Source organism: Ptychodera flava, chromosome 18 (genome assembly GCF_041260155.1).
Source record: "Ptychodera flava strain L36383 chromosome 18, AS_Pfla_20210202, whole genome shotgun sequence".
NCBI lineage: Eukaryota > Metazoa > Hemichordata > Enteropneusta > Ptychoderidae > Ptychodera > Ptychodera flava.
Window position 1 is genome coordinate 30,873,564 of NC_091945.1, and position 16,883 is coordinate 30,890,446.

A 16,883-nucleotide genomic window follows, 5' to 3' on the forward strand; every position below is an offset into this window, starting at 1 on the left:
ACCCACCGGCAGACTCTCGTACGCACTCTCTCTCTTGAGGGATACTGTGGTGTATCAGCGGCTGGTTCAAGTTCTACATTGTCACTCGTCTGACAGTTCCAGCGTCGCCTTCCTGTATATTTATTTCCCATTGAGTACGAAAGTATGTCAATGGCAAGTTCATGTTCTACCCCCAAAGCATGTTAAAACACTCGCTATTTAAAAGCTCTGTTATTATTTACATTTGAATTCTAGTCCGGACCAGAATTCACATGTCAACAATAATTATGCAGTCTATACTTGTACAGGGTGCGTTGACAAGCTTGATGATATTCATTTCGATATACTTTTGGCAGTTGAACAATAAACCGTGAAACTGTGCTTGACATAAAACAAAAAAAGTGGAAAAATATCAAAAAGTTACAGCTCCTGTATGGCATTTTAACTTAGTATGGAAACTGGCAACCGACAGACCAACATTTTCACAAAAATTACAACTTTCATAAGAGTTACTGGAGGGGACAAAAATAACGTTCAGATGGTGATATATTGACGCTCTCTATGATTTTTAAATGCAATAAGCTCTATGAACCCGAGAAATTATCAAACATGAGATAATCTGATAAATCGGCCAACCACAAGACCTTGCAGTCGTGAAAGCATTTCGAAACTTTTACAAATAAGTGCAAATTGAACACTTACACGCGTTTGACACCATTGTGTAATTATTTCACTTTCAGTTTTGAAGCATGGCAGAGGAATGATAAAAACTCTCACGTCAAACTTTCAAAACGTTTGTAGATAAATTTATACCTTAATATCACACAAAACATTGTTCAGGAAAAAAAAGTTGATCATATTTATTTATAATGAAAAAGTAAAGTTCGAAATAGAAAGTGTACATGAATTCGAAGGGCAAGTTATTTTTATCACAGTTCTCAAATATCACACTGGGTTTGGTGTCGTCTCCACGGGTGGAGGCCAATCACTCGGCCGCGGCGCTCTCACGAAGGCCTGGACTTACATCACCGCTGAAGCAGAACAAAATGACGCGAACACGGCGTGAGTGAAAGTGAGACCTAGTCAAACGTATGTCCAACTTAGTATCATGAAGTGAATGAGATTACGTACGCGGAAGTCATTAAAAATAGAACACAAACTGCAGAACGTGATGAAAAAGAAGCGCCTACGAATGTTACCATAAATAGAACTTAAAACTGCATCTTTCTATTGTCTGCAGTGGGGCGGACAATTAGAATGCCGTTGGTGCTTTTGTGTTACTTTATCTACACAAACGTACTTTTGAGAACAACATGCAACACGTCTAGCAAGTGATGGCCTTTAACAAGATTCTCGGTTAATAACTTCCTTAATCATAAACAATTCAACATAATGCTCTAAGTTCATATCGTAAACTGGGCTAAGTTCATGTATACTGTTGTATTTTAGTCATGAGCCAGAGAAGTAAGTCAGAAGAAAAAAACCCGCATTGCCGAGGTGGCCAAGCTTTGAGAACTGCGATTGAACTTCGCCCTGGATTCTAATGGAGCTAGTGATGGTTATTAATAAACAAAACCCGCATTGGTTTATCCCCTACAATCAGGGCGGTAATACTTCTCTGTGATTCGAACACGTTTGGCGTCTTACGTCACGTGAGAAGAATGTCGTAATCATTCGTCAGTTTGACTGAATTTATTCACAGGTACCATTGGAAACACAATACGCTCTACGGCGAATGATTGGGACAAGCAATTGGTTATAGGGCGAAAACAGGAAATGGAACGTTCTACCGTACCCCCGCAATAGGGGTGGCGTATGTCAGCATCTTAAAAAACTCTTAGCTAGAAGAAATATTTCTGAAAAAAAGTTACAGTAGAAGGTGTATTTGTTAATTTTTAATTCGTTTTGTTTTACAAAGTCATGCTTTAATGTAATACGGCGACGATCAACAATTTAAGTCCCTCAATTTAGGTCTCTTTTACCCTTTAAATGGTATCGTCCGATACATGTGAAACAAGTACGCCCACGCGCAGAAACTTAATCAGCACAGCTGTAACTTGGTCCAACCCAACTTTTAAGTCATCCAAACACAGTAAAGGACGCACCGACAAAACTTTCGGGATTAATAACTGTCACAGAACCGTCCAACAACCCGCTGATATAGCGACATATTAGACGCTTTGAAGATCGGAATATTTCCCGAATTCGACAAGTCATAGTCATCGACAGCTATGCCTAAATAACGTGACTTGAAATACTAGCTTCCGCCAGCCCCGGGACAGTGCGTACGCTCCACACACTTTTTAACAAGTAGTTGATTATGGAAATGGTGGTGGTTTTGTACCTGTAACATTACGACCTGTAACGTTGATACTGAACCGTGAACATGGACGCGGTTTCAACAAGCTTGAAGGTGTTGTTTGTTTCAGGTAAGATTTATGACGCGTGGACCTTGCAAATATATATATTGCCTTTATCTCACATTTAAAAGTGAAAGAACGCGTTTACCGCGCTTTTCAAGCATGCATATATATATATATATATATATATATATATATATATATATATATATATATATATATATATATATATATAGTGGTAAGTAGATAAAAAGTAGATAAATAGATATTTCATACATATACACCACGTACACATGTACACTAAAACGTGGAGGTATCTAACATCGTTTTTAAAGCACAATGTATGTCCTTGAAAGTTCACTGACGGAGGTATCAATGTCTGTAGCATCAAAGTACTGCAGAAACGTCAATGGTAAAATACTGTATTTAGAACTATGAAGCAGATTGGTCGATGTGCAATAGATCCTGCCTATATATCAGACTTCACCCATCACGTTTATTCTGCAGACAGGTTTGTGCTTGCAGTATGATAGGTCTCAGAGTTGACCCACGCTAGAGAAACACTATCCACGTCGTGACATACTTAGCCGATAGTCTGCGCGGCATAACGCCCAGTCTAGCCCAATATGTTTTTGCGAACCAAACAGAGGAATGTATTGTGCGTGGTGTGTACTTTGTCGTCTGCACACACACAAAAAAACGGGAGCTTTTAGGGAGAGCTATATATTTTTACTTGCTTCATTCAACCATTGTAGGTTTTGCACGCCATAGATATTGCAGCAGTATGATACGTATGCTGAGGAATTCATTAGTTTAGTCTGCATTGAAGGCCTGCTGGTCGTAGTACAATGTTGGTTACGGTGACTCATATCAGCGTCATGACATTTGTACGTGATGTCAAGCAGATATATATCAGTACACGTAAACCAGTGGACACTCGTGTCTTATTTTTCTGTTATAAATCACAGCTTTATGTTCGGAGCGGGACCCGAGAAATCAACTCTGACCCTAAACTTCTCTTCCAAAGAGCTGGAAAGTTTCTGTAATGTAAAAAAGAGCCCGAGGTCGCGTCTCTTGTTTACAGGTCTCTGAGTGACATACCCTAGCAAACAAAGTTGACCGCTGATTTGGACCAACGGCTACGCGATTTGCAATAGGTTTGCGTTGTAGTCTTGGAACAAGCAAATCCTTGACACTTTTCCGATCAATCACGATGCTAATGGAACAAACGCGTCCCTGACGTGTCCTCGATGTTGCCAGTATAGTCACACAATCCAGATTTCGATTACTCATAGCATGGTTGAAGCCATGGTTTCTGGTAAAGCTACTTTTAAAATGCGGTCACACTTTTTTTTGAATTTCTGGATTAAGTGTTTTATTTACTTTCTTCGACATCATCGGATTTTGGGGTAAAGCTAATGGATAGAAAACTCATGGAAAGTCGAACTCATAAATGTAACAGTTTTTCTAGTGATTTTCACCAAGTAAGACTCTCTAAAGTATAAAGTGCAGTCACTGAAACAGCTTTGCACAGCTGAGTGTATTCCCAGGGAGGAAGAGAAAGTGTTTTAAAGAGAAGTAAAATTTCAGTGATTTACTGTTTCGTTAAAAGCATCATGAAAACCACAAGTCGAATAAAGTGTCAATGGTTGACACAAAGTCAAATTGAAAAACACGGGCGTTGTTCTAGTCCTGTAAATATTTAAAAGTTTGTTTGAAACTTCGCTCCAGGGCCCTTTAAAGTGGCGTAGGACACAAGACCAACGGACAGACTTCAAAGTGAACGTCGTACATCATAGTGAGCGCTTGAATATTTTTACGTGACACAGTTCGGCTTATTTAGAGCATATCAGGGTTTTGGAAAAACCCCAAACAGGCTCAGACGTCTGGGCACTTAAGATACTTCTGGGATTCAAATGGACGCTCTAAGCGAGTAGAAGCCATCTCCTCCTACGCAACTTACTTCATTTCAGAAACTTTGTCGGCTTGTTGGCCAGACACGTAGCTCAAGAAATCCTAAGGCAAACGTCTTGAAGAAAACTAGGATTGGGATAAGACCGTCGATTCCACCCACGGAGTGGGCCTAAGCGATTCACTTTGTACCGTACCAATGAACCATACATACGCCCACTCGCTTGATAGTAAAGTACCACTGCTCCAGGATGCGTTTTGTCTCGTACTTCCCGGCTTACTTGTTGGTCTACGGAAAAGGGTTCTTGTTGGTCGATCTGGGGTCTTGTTTGCTAAACAAAGAACCGTTTACACATGTACCTGGATTTGAAGGGGCAATAAACTTCTGAACCACAATCATCCCTTTTCATTCATTTTTTCTTAACGATACCCATTCAACATTATAGTCATATATAACCGCACAAAAGAACAGGAGACCCCTGTTAAAAGTTCTTCACGAATTGGCGAAATGTTAAAGAAAACATTTTTCTCCGATAACTACTTTTATGTGTCTCATAACTTGCTCCATTACCATTTAAGTTAAAATAATAATGGAACCTTCAATTTTTGTAATAAATCGTTGGTTTTCTTTCATTTCAGTGTTTTGGTTTGGCGTTAGTGAGGCCGGCATCCAGTGTCAATTCTGCAACGAGACAGCGCCCTCATGTGACGCCAAAACTGGAACTTGTCAAACCTGCGACCAGGCCATCGAATGTCCTGAATACTCTCTCTGCCTAGCTACTTGGTACATATTCGACATCAAGAAATCCGAGGTAGAGCCTAAAGTCGAATGTTTCACCGTTGGTGAAACGATATACGAAAGTATCACCTTCCTTTATGGTCCGACATGCGATGCAACATACATGGCAAACGCCCTCACATGCATGTGTACCAGCGACAATTGCAATAAAGTTGTCAAACTACCAGAAGGTATTTTTCCAGAGTACCTCGATGAAACAAGTACCAATGGCTACGAAAACAAATCTTCCCTAACTTTGCCTGGAACTGACACAGCAAAGTATTCTCCTGAGGCTACAGGTATGAGCGTTAAATGAAAGTTACTACCCAACTTAACGAATTCTACCATCTTACAAAAATTGGGACAGGGGAACAGAACTCTAATTGTAAAGGGGAAGCCTTCCCAGGGCGTTCTGTTTCCTTACTTTGTGAAAAAAAGCGTGAAACGAAAATGTGCGCTTAACAACATTCTGTATTGCCGTTTCTAATATCACAGCGTAATTTTTAGGTATGATATTCATCAAGAATATTACATTCCAAAAGCAGCGCAATTCAGGAACTTCGTGCTGTTGTCGGAATGAAACCCGACACTGTGAATAGATATTGGCGAAATGTTCACATAGAAATTATGAAGGCCGCAATAACGGTGCCTAGCCTGCACGCCCCCTCGCATCAACCTCTGACACCAGTCCACTTACCGGGATTTAAATACAGGATATGTAAGCGATTTGCGAGTCACTTTACCGACAGTAGTAGCGGTGATACGTATACTGTGACCCAACACGCCTATAGTCCATGGATACTGTCTTCAAATACGTCAACTTGCTCCAGCCTCGTTATCGATCTTAGTTTATGAAATTTAGAACCGCTATGGAGTGATGGATGTAATTTATGTAGATAGTATCAGTGTGTGTTTATGTGTGAGCCACATCCCGACACGCATGTGTTATGCATTATCTGATTCAAAAGTAATACTTGAGTCACTGCTTCAACTATCAAGTGACTAACACTGACCCCTTGGCGATTTTGACTCTCTTTTTGCCAAGTTTCAGTTGTGAATCAAATTCTAGTTCAAAGGAATAACAGCTGCACATCTTTTAATAAATACTTTACTTATTTTTGTCATATAATACAGTTACTAGCCAAACTGAAGGTTGACGACCTGATGATTTTAGGAATGAAACAAGAAACTTTTTCACAAACACAAAAAAATGAAAAAACAATACCGGTAAATTTACCAAATGTTACAGATAATATCACTCTATGCACAGCCTCTCGGAATTTGATGTCCCAGATTTAAGTAATGTAATATATTTAAAACAATGAAGTTAGTCCCTGCATTCTCCTACTAAATGTAAATTTCTGTCAAACTATTCGGTGCAGTTTTACTATTATTGAAGAACTCGAGATTTTATGTGAAATTTGCTCCACGTGTGAGCGTTTTTTTCCGGGGACGTACGCTTGATATATCGTGTTATATGCCACCTTAGACAAAGACTTGTAGTAATTCAGTTTTTGCTTTTCTTTTCTTTTTCTAGATTCGACAATTCTGCCCATTTCCACCACAACTCCACTGCCCAGCAATTACATCGTAGCCATAACACTGTCGATCGCCATACCGCTCATCATTTTCGCGTCTTCGTGACTGTAACGTGCCTCATCCACAGGCACAAAATGCGAAAAATTAAGCTGGACAGCTTCCAACACCAGCAGCTACGCAAAGGTAGCGCCAGCCACGATCTCTCCAGCCACGTGGACTTCACTTATGAGTCCGAGTCAAAATACGGCGCCTACGAGAGCATTCAGATGTCGGACTTCACGTCGACGGACTTCGAGACCGATTCCAATCAAAACCTGTCCATCCAGATCCAGTCGCTGATCGGCCAGGGAAAGTTTGCCAAGATCTGGAAGGGAATTTTAGTCAAGGACGGCTTCCAGAGGACAGTTGCCGTGAAAATTTTCTCCGCCGCCGAGCAGAAGAGCTGGACACAAGAGTCGGAACTGTACACCGATCTATCGGTTTGTCTCAGGCATTCAAATATACTAGAATACATCGGAAGCGAAGAAAGGATACGGGGGACTTTAAAGCAATATTGGCTAGTGACTGCATTCCATGAACAGGGCTCTCTACGAGACTACCTGTCCAAAAATATGCTTTCATGGAACGAACTTTGCACCATGGGAAAATCGATATTCTCTGGCGCCGCATATATGCATTCTTACGCCTTCGGTCAGGACTATCTACCAAAAATCCCAGTCGCTCACAGGGACATCAAAAGTTCCAACATTTTGGTCAAAATCGACGGAACTTGTGCGATAGCCGATTTTGGATTGGCGTTGAAGTTAGACCCGACTGCCTCGATTGCTGATCTGGCTAACAGTGGGCAGGTGAGGAACCTATGATTCGAACTTGCAAACCTCTCCATACATGGAGAAATAATGCCCCTTCCGATCGATCATTAAACTGTTACCTTTCACGACTTCACCTAAAGTAAACTTCAACTCCTGCTCCACACAAAATATTACTCTCTCTCTCTCTCTCTCTCTCTCTCTCTCTCTCTCTCATTACGTTTTCATGAAATTTTATCTAGTTTACAATCCAACACATCACAATTGTGTATGTTTAGGAATTACACTGGTTTTAATGTTAAAATTTAATTCTCCATTTACAGGCTGGTACAGCGAGATACATGTCCCCCGAAGCTCTCGATTCCAAGATAAACTTGAACGATATCGAGTCCTTCAAACAGTGTGATATGTACGCCCTAAGTCTTGTCATGTGGGAGATCATGTCGCGGTGCTCAATCCTATCAGGTACGTACACATAACCTGTTGTTACATATTTTGAATGTCGTTTTAGCGACCAGGTGATTATCACTGCATTCGTGTCAACGTGTCAAAATTTATCATCATATACACGTGTTATAAACACACACACACACACGCGCACACACAGACAGACAGACAGGCAGACAGATGGGGATGTACATTTACAGTATCCAAGAAGAAGAAAACAAGTATCCGGACAAACCGAACTTGAGATATCAAGAATCAGATATTATTTTCACTTTTAAAAATTTAAGGCAACTTTTTGTGGCAGTTTGAAGTTTAGAGAAAGTGAGCTGTTGTGACTTTTGAGAATTTGCCAGCGTACAAAGCCCATCATCAAAAGCAGGCACACCTTTTTCTCAACAATAGCGACTTTTTTCAGAAAAAGAAAAGTTAAACGCTTATATGTGAACATCTGACGGATGGCAAGTGCAATCGAGGTCGGCTTCGGTCTGTAAAACTTGCTTATGAAATTCTTCTAAAATTTAATTGCCATTCCTTCAAAACATAAATTACGTATTTCATCGACCCTCCTAAAATTTTATGGCCGCTCTTACTCATAGAAAAATGCCGTTTCGAAAACGCAATGGTATAACTTGGTGTTAATTTTAAAGGAGTTAAATGGCGGATTTTACATATAATTTTTTTTCTGCCTCTAGATGTAGGCGACTACACGTTACCGTACAGTGATCGGGTCGGCAGTGACCCAACTATCGAGGCAATGAAGGGCGTGATTTTGCGAGACAAGTATCGTCCCGAAGTTCCTCCGTCTTGGAAGGAGCATAAGGTATGTAGAAACTAAAATATTCACAAAATTAAACATCAAAGCATGTGTATACCATTGAATTACATTCATTCAAGGAATTCATGGCAAAGAAATAATACATTTTTTTCCATGAAAGTTGGTCGCACTTTCTTCATCGTGACGATATAACCAAAACACAGGAAGTCGATTTTGTCACCGCGCCAAATTTTAAGTGGTACACGACGGAAGGTCGAAAGGTCACGCAACACGATTAAAACCACTAGCTCTGCTTGAGGATGTTGTATTATGATAAATGTGACATGAAGTGATCCCTTCTTCCTGTTGTTCACATAATTTATAATCTCCCGAATCTGAAGCGAATTAACTTTTTGATCCCCCTTTCCTGGCCTTGAAAGTCGAAGGGCAGAGTTCGGGTTGAAATTGTACTTGCGGTTTGGTTTTGAGCACATTTGATGTAGGCAAAAACCGGTTTTTGTTTTCAAGTTGACAGTTCACAGAGTTGTCCTTTTCTTGAAAATGAGAGAACGCTATGGATATCGCATATATACATTTTTCTTGACGCGTGACATGAACATGATAAAGGAAGCGAAAGTAAAACAGTATAATATTTTATGGAAAATATCATAAAGGTGCCGTCACTAATGATTCAAACACAAGGCACGTTTTCATCATAACTTTTATGCAACGCTTTTAACATTTTTTCCTTCCTTCCGAATTCTAACAGGGAATGAGGGCGTTAGTTGACACCATGATCGACTGCTGGGATGAGGATCCCGAAGCAAGACTAACCTCGTCCTGCATCGAGTCGAGATTTTGCAACCTCTCCCGGCTTGACGACGCCGATTTTGACATCTTCACCGAAGACGCTCGCCTGCTGGACGACTTCGACTCCGGAATGGCATCGTCCATGTCACAGGTGACGTCATCGCACGACTCAACAAGTGTCAGCAGCCCGCAGCACAGCCCAACAAAACATCCGAAACTTGGCGAGAAGAGATCGATAACCTCCTCGGAGTTCAGCGACGAAAGCGGGCTGATGTCCGTCGACATCGCCAGTCCAAGTCACAAAGGTCGATATATTTCACGGGGATACATAAAATCCATCAATTCCGATATAACGGAAGAGAACGAGGTCATTGAACTTGCCAGCGACGACGACCTGCCAGCATTCCCGGAATCCATTGCGATTTCGTTTGACTGACGATCTTGAGTCACAGATAAAGAATACGCATTGGGAATTCAAATTTGTCGTGTGTGACAAGGACAAGCTCAATAGGGGCGCTGAGTGACGTCATGTGGAAACACAAGCGGGTTGAAATCACTTTGAATGGAAACGATGACGAGGACACCGTTCACGTTTTTCCAAAGCCGTACTTGTGCCGGACGTTCGTGTTTCCCGCCACCTGGGGTCACTTCATATTATGATCGTACATACGGACAAAGGAAAGAGGCCATTGCGAGGTCGCTATGCCTTGTTAACAATGGTCAGGATAAAGAGAGAAGTGAACTGCCACAGTCCACACATAGGACTGCGGTACAACGGAACTGATCAAATGTTTTTGAAGAGATTGTGTACATATTTGTGATGACATTTTCGTTCGACATTAATTGTTTTGACTAACTTCAATCAACCTGAAATATTACTTTGTTGAGAAACTGTGCAATTTCGCACGAAATCGAACCATAAAACTTATTAATGGCGGTATCCTTCCATAGAAATTCAAAAGCCATAGCGGGGTTACTTCACCATTCGTTCAATTTCAATAGAATATGGTGCTACTTAATCGCCGTTTGACAAAATCATATCGCTTTTTACTCAAACGTTTACCAATCAATGAGCAGGTTTATGAAATCTAGCTGAGTATGATCAGTAGAGTAGCTTCGTTGTTCAATAGTCAACAATGAAATTGACATTATACTTCCACAATCATGCTTGTTTCACTGCCATTGCGACGCATCGCACAAGTTTTGCTAGGGAAGAACCATGCAAAAAGAAAAGTTTTCTATGAAGTTGTCATAGAGGGCGCTGTTAGGTTAGATCATAGGCGTGTGTATTTGCTGGCTTTATGACTGGAGCTGCCGCTCAAAAACAAGCTGTTTCTGCCCAGAGTAATTTTTTCAGAAATCACATTGCACAGAATTGTAAATATTTTATGAGTTTGTTTAAATAAAGTTTTCCAGCAATATGAAATTCCGAGTTCTGTCTTCCATTCTTTTCCTTAACATATCATCTTGAACGACATGAATTTTCTACTACCGTCCACGAACCACCAGGCCTGTCTCCGGCCTTGCTCGATTTCTACCGCTGGCTGCGTCATGCTGACAAAATTTCATTAGCATAGCCCAACCAGGCACCCGACTACCGTAGAGGTACAGTACCAACAGCAACAACAAACGTAACAATCCTGGCGGCACAATAACCTCTTTTCTCGTAATTAATTACCGTTCTTGTTGATCGGTGGTCAAGAGTTCAGTGCTTCTGCAACATACAGCATTGTTCTTTGAATTTACCATTACATTCAACACTGGTAGAACCATGGTGAAGCAAAAACTCAGGACTATCAAAACTCTTGAGGCAAAACATATGTACGCTCAAAAGGATGCACCATCAGACTGGGGAGTGGGGGTGTGTCAGAATGAGACAATGGAATTTCTTCCCACCCCTCCAAATGGTGTACACCGATCTGCTTTTAAGGACACACTGGATTTAGCCATTCTCAGGGAAGACTGATAAATAAACTATCAAGCATTGATTGAAGAAAAATGAGTACGTTCAGTATTTCCCATGATACACATCATTTTTTATTATCACCAATTAAAATATTGGTACTAAGCAGGTATTAAATGCGTAAATTGTTACAAACTTCAAAATGCTTCATTGGTGAACACAACAAAGAAAATCTGCAGAATGTTTTCCAAACAAAGTTTGTACATGACAGCCAGGTTGAAGGATAAATGGACTACATAATGCAATGAAAGAATGGATTTCCAATGTAAATACACGAACATACGCAGCAGCTATAGGTCTGGTGAAAGTTTGGTACTAGTAATCAGTAGACCATGGTATGTACAGTGAAAAATCTTAGTCCTACAACAGCTCCTGTTACAGATCTGTGGCATTGAGGGCAGTGCCAATATGAACTTACAGAACTGATACAAGGCTGATGGAAGAACACTGCTGTCTATAATACTGTCTGCTCGGCTCTGTGACAGGAACTAAGTAACACTCTCAGTTGAAAACCAATAAATGAAAGAGTAAGACATGTTTTGGCAGCCCTTGTTCTTTTTTTCCACATGAAAGTACCATCATGTCAAAAATTATTCTCATGAACGATGGATATAGCAGCATTCTGAACAACAGTAAAACATACGAGTTATGCCTTGAAAATATCTTTCAACGCTCTTCTTAAATCTGTCCTCACTAATCACATTGTAAAACTGCTCAAATTCTTTTTTAATTCTTCAAACATGGAATGAACACTAATGTAATCAACCTGAGTCTTTCTGGTCTAATCAATTAAAAAATTTAATTTGAAAGTTTTACAACGCTTTTAAATTATTTTCCTACAAATTGTATTCATGGTTAGACTATCTCCCAGCCTCTGACTGGCTACACAATGTGGCCTCTTGTGACTGATTACACCAACAGTTGAAGGCTACTACTGGTGCTACCACAATTGAGGTCAGAGATTAGAAATTGCACAGCAAATCAGAGGCTAGGAGACATTTTTTAGCATGGTAACATCCATCCATGCATGAAAATGTGACCTGAAACACTATAGTTTATGATTACATAAAAAAGTCAAGTCGACACATGAGGCACCAGTGTTTACCACTATCTTGATATTTCATTGTAACTTTAACTTTTTATGATACAATAACATTAAAACCACAAAAAACTTCAGGCAAAATTCTATCAGTCTTCAGAATTCAATACTTCAAACCATTCTGAAATTAATACATGGGCTGGTATAAAGAGATCTTTTGATGAACACAGGAGTAAAACAACAAGCTGTAACAGTGAACACAAATTTATATTTACTCTTTGAATTGAACACTGGGGGCGCTGTTCAGTCAGCCTGCAGAGATGTTTAACGGCATATTCTACTCAAAGTATATCAAAGCTGCAGCTCCACGGAATGATCATGTCTGGTGATCTTGCAGTTGTGAAAAACAGACCAAAACAAGTCAATGCCTTTACTTCATGTGTGATGAAGAAAAGAATAGTTTCTCAGTTGACTGTGGTAACATTTACATTTATACTACTAATTCTTACATGGACACAAAAACAGACAGATACCCTGATAGCAACACTGATACCACACGATGCTCGACACTTAAGTGAAGCAATTAAACCTCTTTGTCGAAACACGAAGCAAGCAACTAGCATCATTACCGTATCACATTCATCAATGTCATCTTTAGAAATTTTAAAAACGAAATGTGATGGTAATATTGTGTCAGCAAACTACGCAATTGATTAAAGCAAAAGTGATTTTTCTTTCAAACACAGGGGACTGTGTTGGAAAGTTTAACTTACGTCAGTAATGTATACTCTATGTTAAACTGGGGGTTTTCATTAATGCCTTTAAAAACTTACATAATCATAAAAATCTCTGTGAAGGTACGAAATCCGTCTTCTACTGCTTTTTAAATGGAGGAAAAATTTAATTCTTTCTTAAGCAAAACATGAACTAAGATAACGTCTCTAAAGAAAATCATAAAATTTTTTTCTGAAACCAAATGTGAACTAAGATAAAAATCGACGAATGTGATGTGTTGAATATGTCCTCACTCGTAATGAAGGTTTTTGTTTGCCAGATCAGCCATTTGCTGTTTACGATGGTATGCACATGTGGTAGACGGTAGAAATTGTGCCATCACTGTCTTTGTTGAGTCTGAAGGAATGTTTTATCAATCTCTATTTCAGTGTGCTTTGTAACTCCAAATTAACATATCACTCACATATTATACAACAAATAAGTCATAAAATTTGTCCTGACAAAGTTAACTTGCGTCAGCAATATGATATTTTTGTTTCTCCATGGTTTACGTCAACAAATAGCAGGAAATCAAACTGCCTGAAAGCTTAATTAAATTTTTACAGACATGATCATGTGAGTATACCAGCATCATGATTACTGTGAACAGGGCAGAGTACTGGTACAGAGCAATGGAATATAACAGCCATAATTGCAGTAGAAAGAGCGCCCTCTAGGCATGAGGAGGTCAACTGTGCTCATCTTTACTTTACCATACTCAAAATTTGGTGGCTACCTGGAGGGCTGTAAATATTGCTTGTACATTTTTGCCCCTCCCACCCCCAAGCAAATAGTTATGAAAATTTTAGTACCACTCACAAACGACATACCAGGTAAACATAACAAATGCCTTGCTCATGCCTCACTCACTTGTGATTTTGCTTTGCGTAGTGGAAAACTATTCTCAGAGTGACTGACTGTGCAACATACGGCAAAATGGACAAAATTTACAAAAAAGGCAAATGGGACTATTTAGCAGTCCACTTTGCTGTTTTAATACAACAACACTTTGATCAAGTAAGATGCTTTGATGCAAAGCATTTTTTATCAGAACTGACTTTGAATTGAATGTTTAAGTCACATCAAAAAAAAAAGATCAGGTTTGTTTTATCCAAGATCAACTTCTATCCAAACACATCAACAAAGAACATGGTTGAATGTTACATCAAAGAAGATATGGCTAATTTTTCAAATATACATTGTTCAGGTTATCATAATATATTTTTACTTTGTGAGAAAAAGTAAATTTCTTCAATTTTATGATAGTATATTATTTTAGAGTTATAGACATAACGTTTTTGACAGACGTTGGTACATCGTGTTATGCAGTATGAAAAAATAGATGCTGTAATGTTTCCTGAATCTGATTGGATGGTTTTACATTATATTGATCAAATTGCTGAATTCTAAGAGTGGCACACAAGGTGTGTGTCTGGTAAATGTCACCATTGCTTAACACACTGATTATATGAACCATTGTGATTGATTTTACTTATTTTCATGATTCCTGTGCGATAACACCTCCTAGCTATTGTAGTTACCCATAGAATTAAATAAGAAACATTGCTAATTATCAATGTCAAATTTCAAACAACGTAAAATTTGCGTTTTTCTCTCGGCTACATAGGCAGGGATTGTTGACCAAAACATTTACCGAGGAAATACCAGGAAGTAAAGGTCAAACATGGGTCAGCCAAATAGCCCAGGAACTTGATTCAGTGGTTCACAGCTTACTCCTCGTTCACAGTCCTGTACGTTTTCAAGTCTTGTATCGTGATGTTTCGACCAAGGCGTTCAATTTCATCGACGATAAACTGCACGTCTTGCTTTGTCGTCTTGGCATTGCTGAAGATATGTCTGAAGAAGTTAGGTTTATTTGAAAGTGGCTGGTAGCCAATCAGAAGCGTTCCTTGTTTGACCATCCTCTCCTTAATGATTGGTGCAACCTGTGAAAACATATCAACATTTTGAATCTGAAAGTGTGAAATTTTACTCTTTTGATTTTTACATAACCAGACATGGACATTGCGCAATGGCACGTAAAATTCTATTTTGGTGAACTGTTATCAAATATAATCTGTTTATCAGATAAGCTATTTTTCTGATGTAACACCTGCAGTTAACATTTTGACCTTTCGACTCACTCACGCCAGTAAAATTTCACCTTGTAAAACTACGGCAGAATCAAAGGTTTGTGATGGGGGGGGGGGGGGAGGGGGGGGGGGGGGGTTGTGGTGGGGGGGGGTTCATAAATGTACTGCTTCTGCAGGTTGATGAAGTTAATGGACAATAATAATTAATTGCTGTCATCTCCTAAATACCCTTAACCTGTTCACCTTAACCTGTTCATCCCCAATTCCCTGTAAACAGGTCCACAATCACCATTGATAACAATAGGTTTGGACCATACCATGGCAGTGAAAGGGTAAAACTCTGACAAATGTAACTGAACAACGTTTCCATAGTCTTTAATCCCTTATAATTGACAAGAGTATCACTATGTGGAAATACTCAGTATTTGGCTTGTTAACACAGCCTGTATGGCCTCACTGGATATGACAGAATTTTGAATTCTATTGCCATCTGTAAAAGTGCACATACATGCACAAGCCATATTGTGCTGAGTCAGAGTTTTCTAAAATCTCCCAGCAATAACACTGAGAAAACATTGATTTACGGAAAAAAAAACTAGAAAATTAATGTAACCAGGTGCTGTTTTGGCCTACCTTTTCCAAAAGTGAATTGAATTTTTCGTCTCTCTCAAGATCTCGTATTGATGGAGGGATATACCAAAAACAGACATTGGTACACTCAGGCTGAAAAAGAAATGGTGAACATTTTAGGTATATGATTAAAAACAAGTTTTTGGAAATAATACTTTCATGAATTTAACACATATGTAGTAAATAGTATCTATTTCAAGAAGCGTTTTCTTCATAAATACTGGATTAAGTTTGAATCTTTCCTTCATATTCTGAATGTTTCTATTTGTAGTCTCAATGATGTTGTTTGTTTGGATAAAACTAAATCTGTAAATGCGAAGAAAATTTATTCACTTTAATTTTACAAACAAACCCACATAAAAGATGAAACAAAATATGAAAATATACCAAAAAAAGTAGAGTTGTAGAAAATTGGAAAGAAATACACAAATGAACCAAACACAAAACATGCACAAAAACATTGTCATTACACATCTTTCTACAGAAATCAACTCACAAAAAGTCAAACAAACATGTATGAAAAAATCTGATGATAAAACTTACTTCAGCCACAAGTTGGAAGCCAGTCCTCTCTTTCACAAGTTGAGCAAGATATCTGAAGGTTAAAAAAAATGCAAGACAGTTTCAAAATTTAGCAAACGCTAACATATAAGTTCCCAAGTTGAGAAGGGTTGTTAAAGTCTTAATTAAAGCTCCAGTAGCTTTTACTTGTAATACATTTTCCTGTATAATTTTGTTGTGTCTATAAGATGCCAACTGTTACTTCATGACCCAAATGACATGAACATGAGTTTTCAACTCATCAACGCACCCTGTATATGTACAATGTCAAAGGTTATTGTTGACAACTGAACTCTTATTCCCTACTAGAATTCATTTGCCTGCATTAATCCTTTCCCTGCCAGACAGTATCACTTCCCCATCAGCCAACTCAGTGAAAAGCGGTATTGAGCCAAATCAGACATATTTTCACCTATTTGGCTTGGTCTGTTCCAAC

General features: G+C 39.1%; 2 protein-coding genes across 9 annotated transcripts in view; one reads left to right on the forward strand and one right to left on the reverse strand.

The window, feature by feature from the left end:
* Positions 1–1,983: 1,983 nt before the first annotated feature.
* On the forward strand, positions 1,984–10,813 carry LOC139117369 (TGF-beta receptor type-2-like). 2 transcript variants are annotated; one of them, XM_070680419.1, is made up of 6 exons: positions 1,984–2,408; positions 4,890–5,327; positions 6,566–7,415; positions 7,700–7,841; positions 8,516–8,643; positions 9,347–10,813. In XM_070680419.1, the coding sequence occupies exons 3-6, from the start codon at positions 6,702–6,704 to the stop codon at positions 9,821–9,823; spliced, it is 1,461 nt and encodes a 486-aa protein (XP_070536520.1). In that variant the 5' UTR covers positions 1,984–2,408; positions 4,890–5,327; positions 6,566–6,701; the 3' UTR covers positions 9,824–10,813. The 2 variants fall into 2 exon arrangements, with proteins under 2 accessions (XP_070536520.1, XP_070536522.1); XM_070680421.1 differs by having other exon boundaries at positions 1,995–2,408; positions 6,623–7,415.
* Positions 10,814–11,401: 588 nt separating this feature from the next.
* The window catches only part of LOC139117368 (cysteine sulfinic acid decarboxylase-like), a 60,200-nt gene continuing 54,718 nt past the window's right edge, over positions 11,402–16,883 (reverse strand). For all 7 annotated transcript variants that reach the window (XM_070680413.1, XM_070680412.1, XM_070680416.1 and 4 more), the window contains 3 exons: positions 16,430–16,481; positions 15,890–15,979; positions 11,402–15,109 (listed from right to left, as the gene is read on the reverse strand). In XM_070680413.1, coding sequence (XP_070536514.1) covers positions 14,894–15,109; positions 15,890–15,979; positions 16,430–16,481 — 358 coding nt within the window. In that variant the 3' untranslated portion in view covers positions 11,402–14,893. The remainder of the gene's footprint in view (positions 15,110–15,889; positions 15,980–16,429; positions 16,482–16,883) is intronic.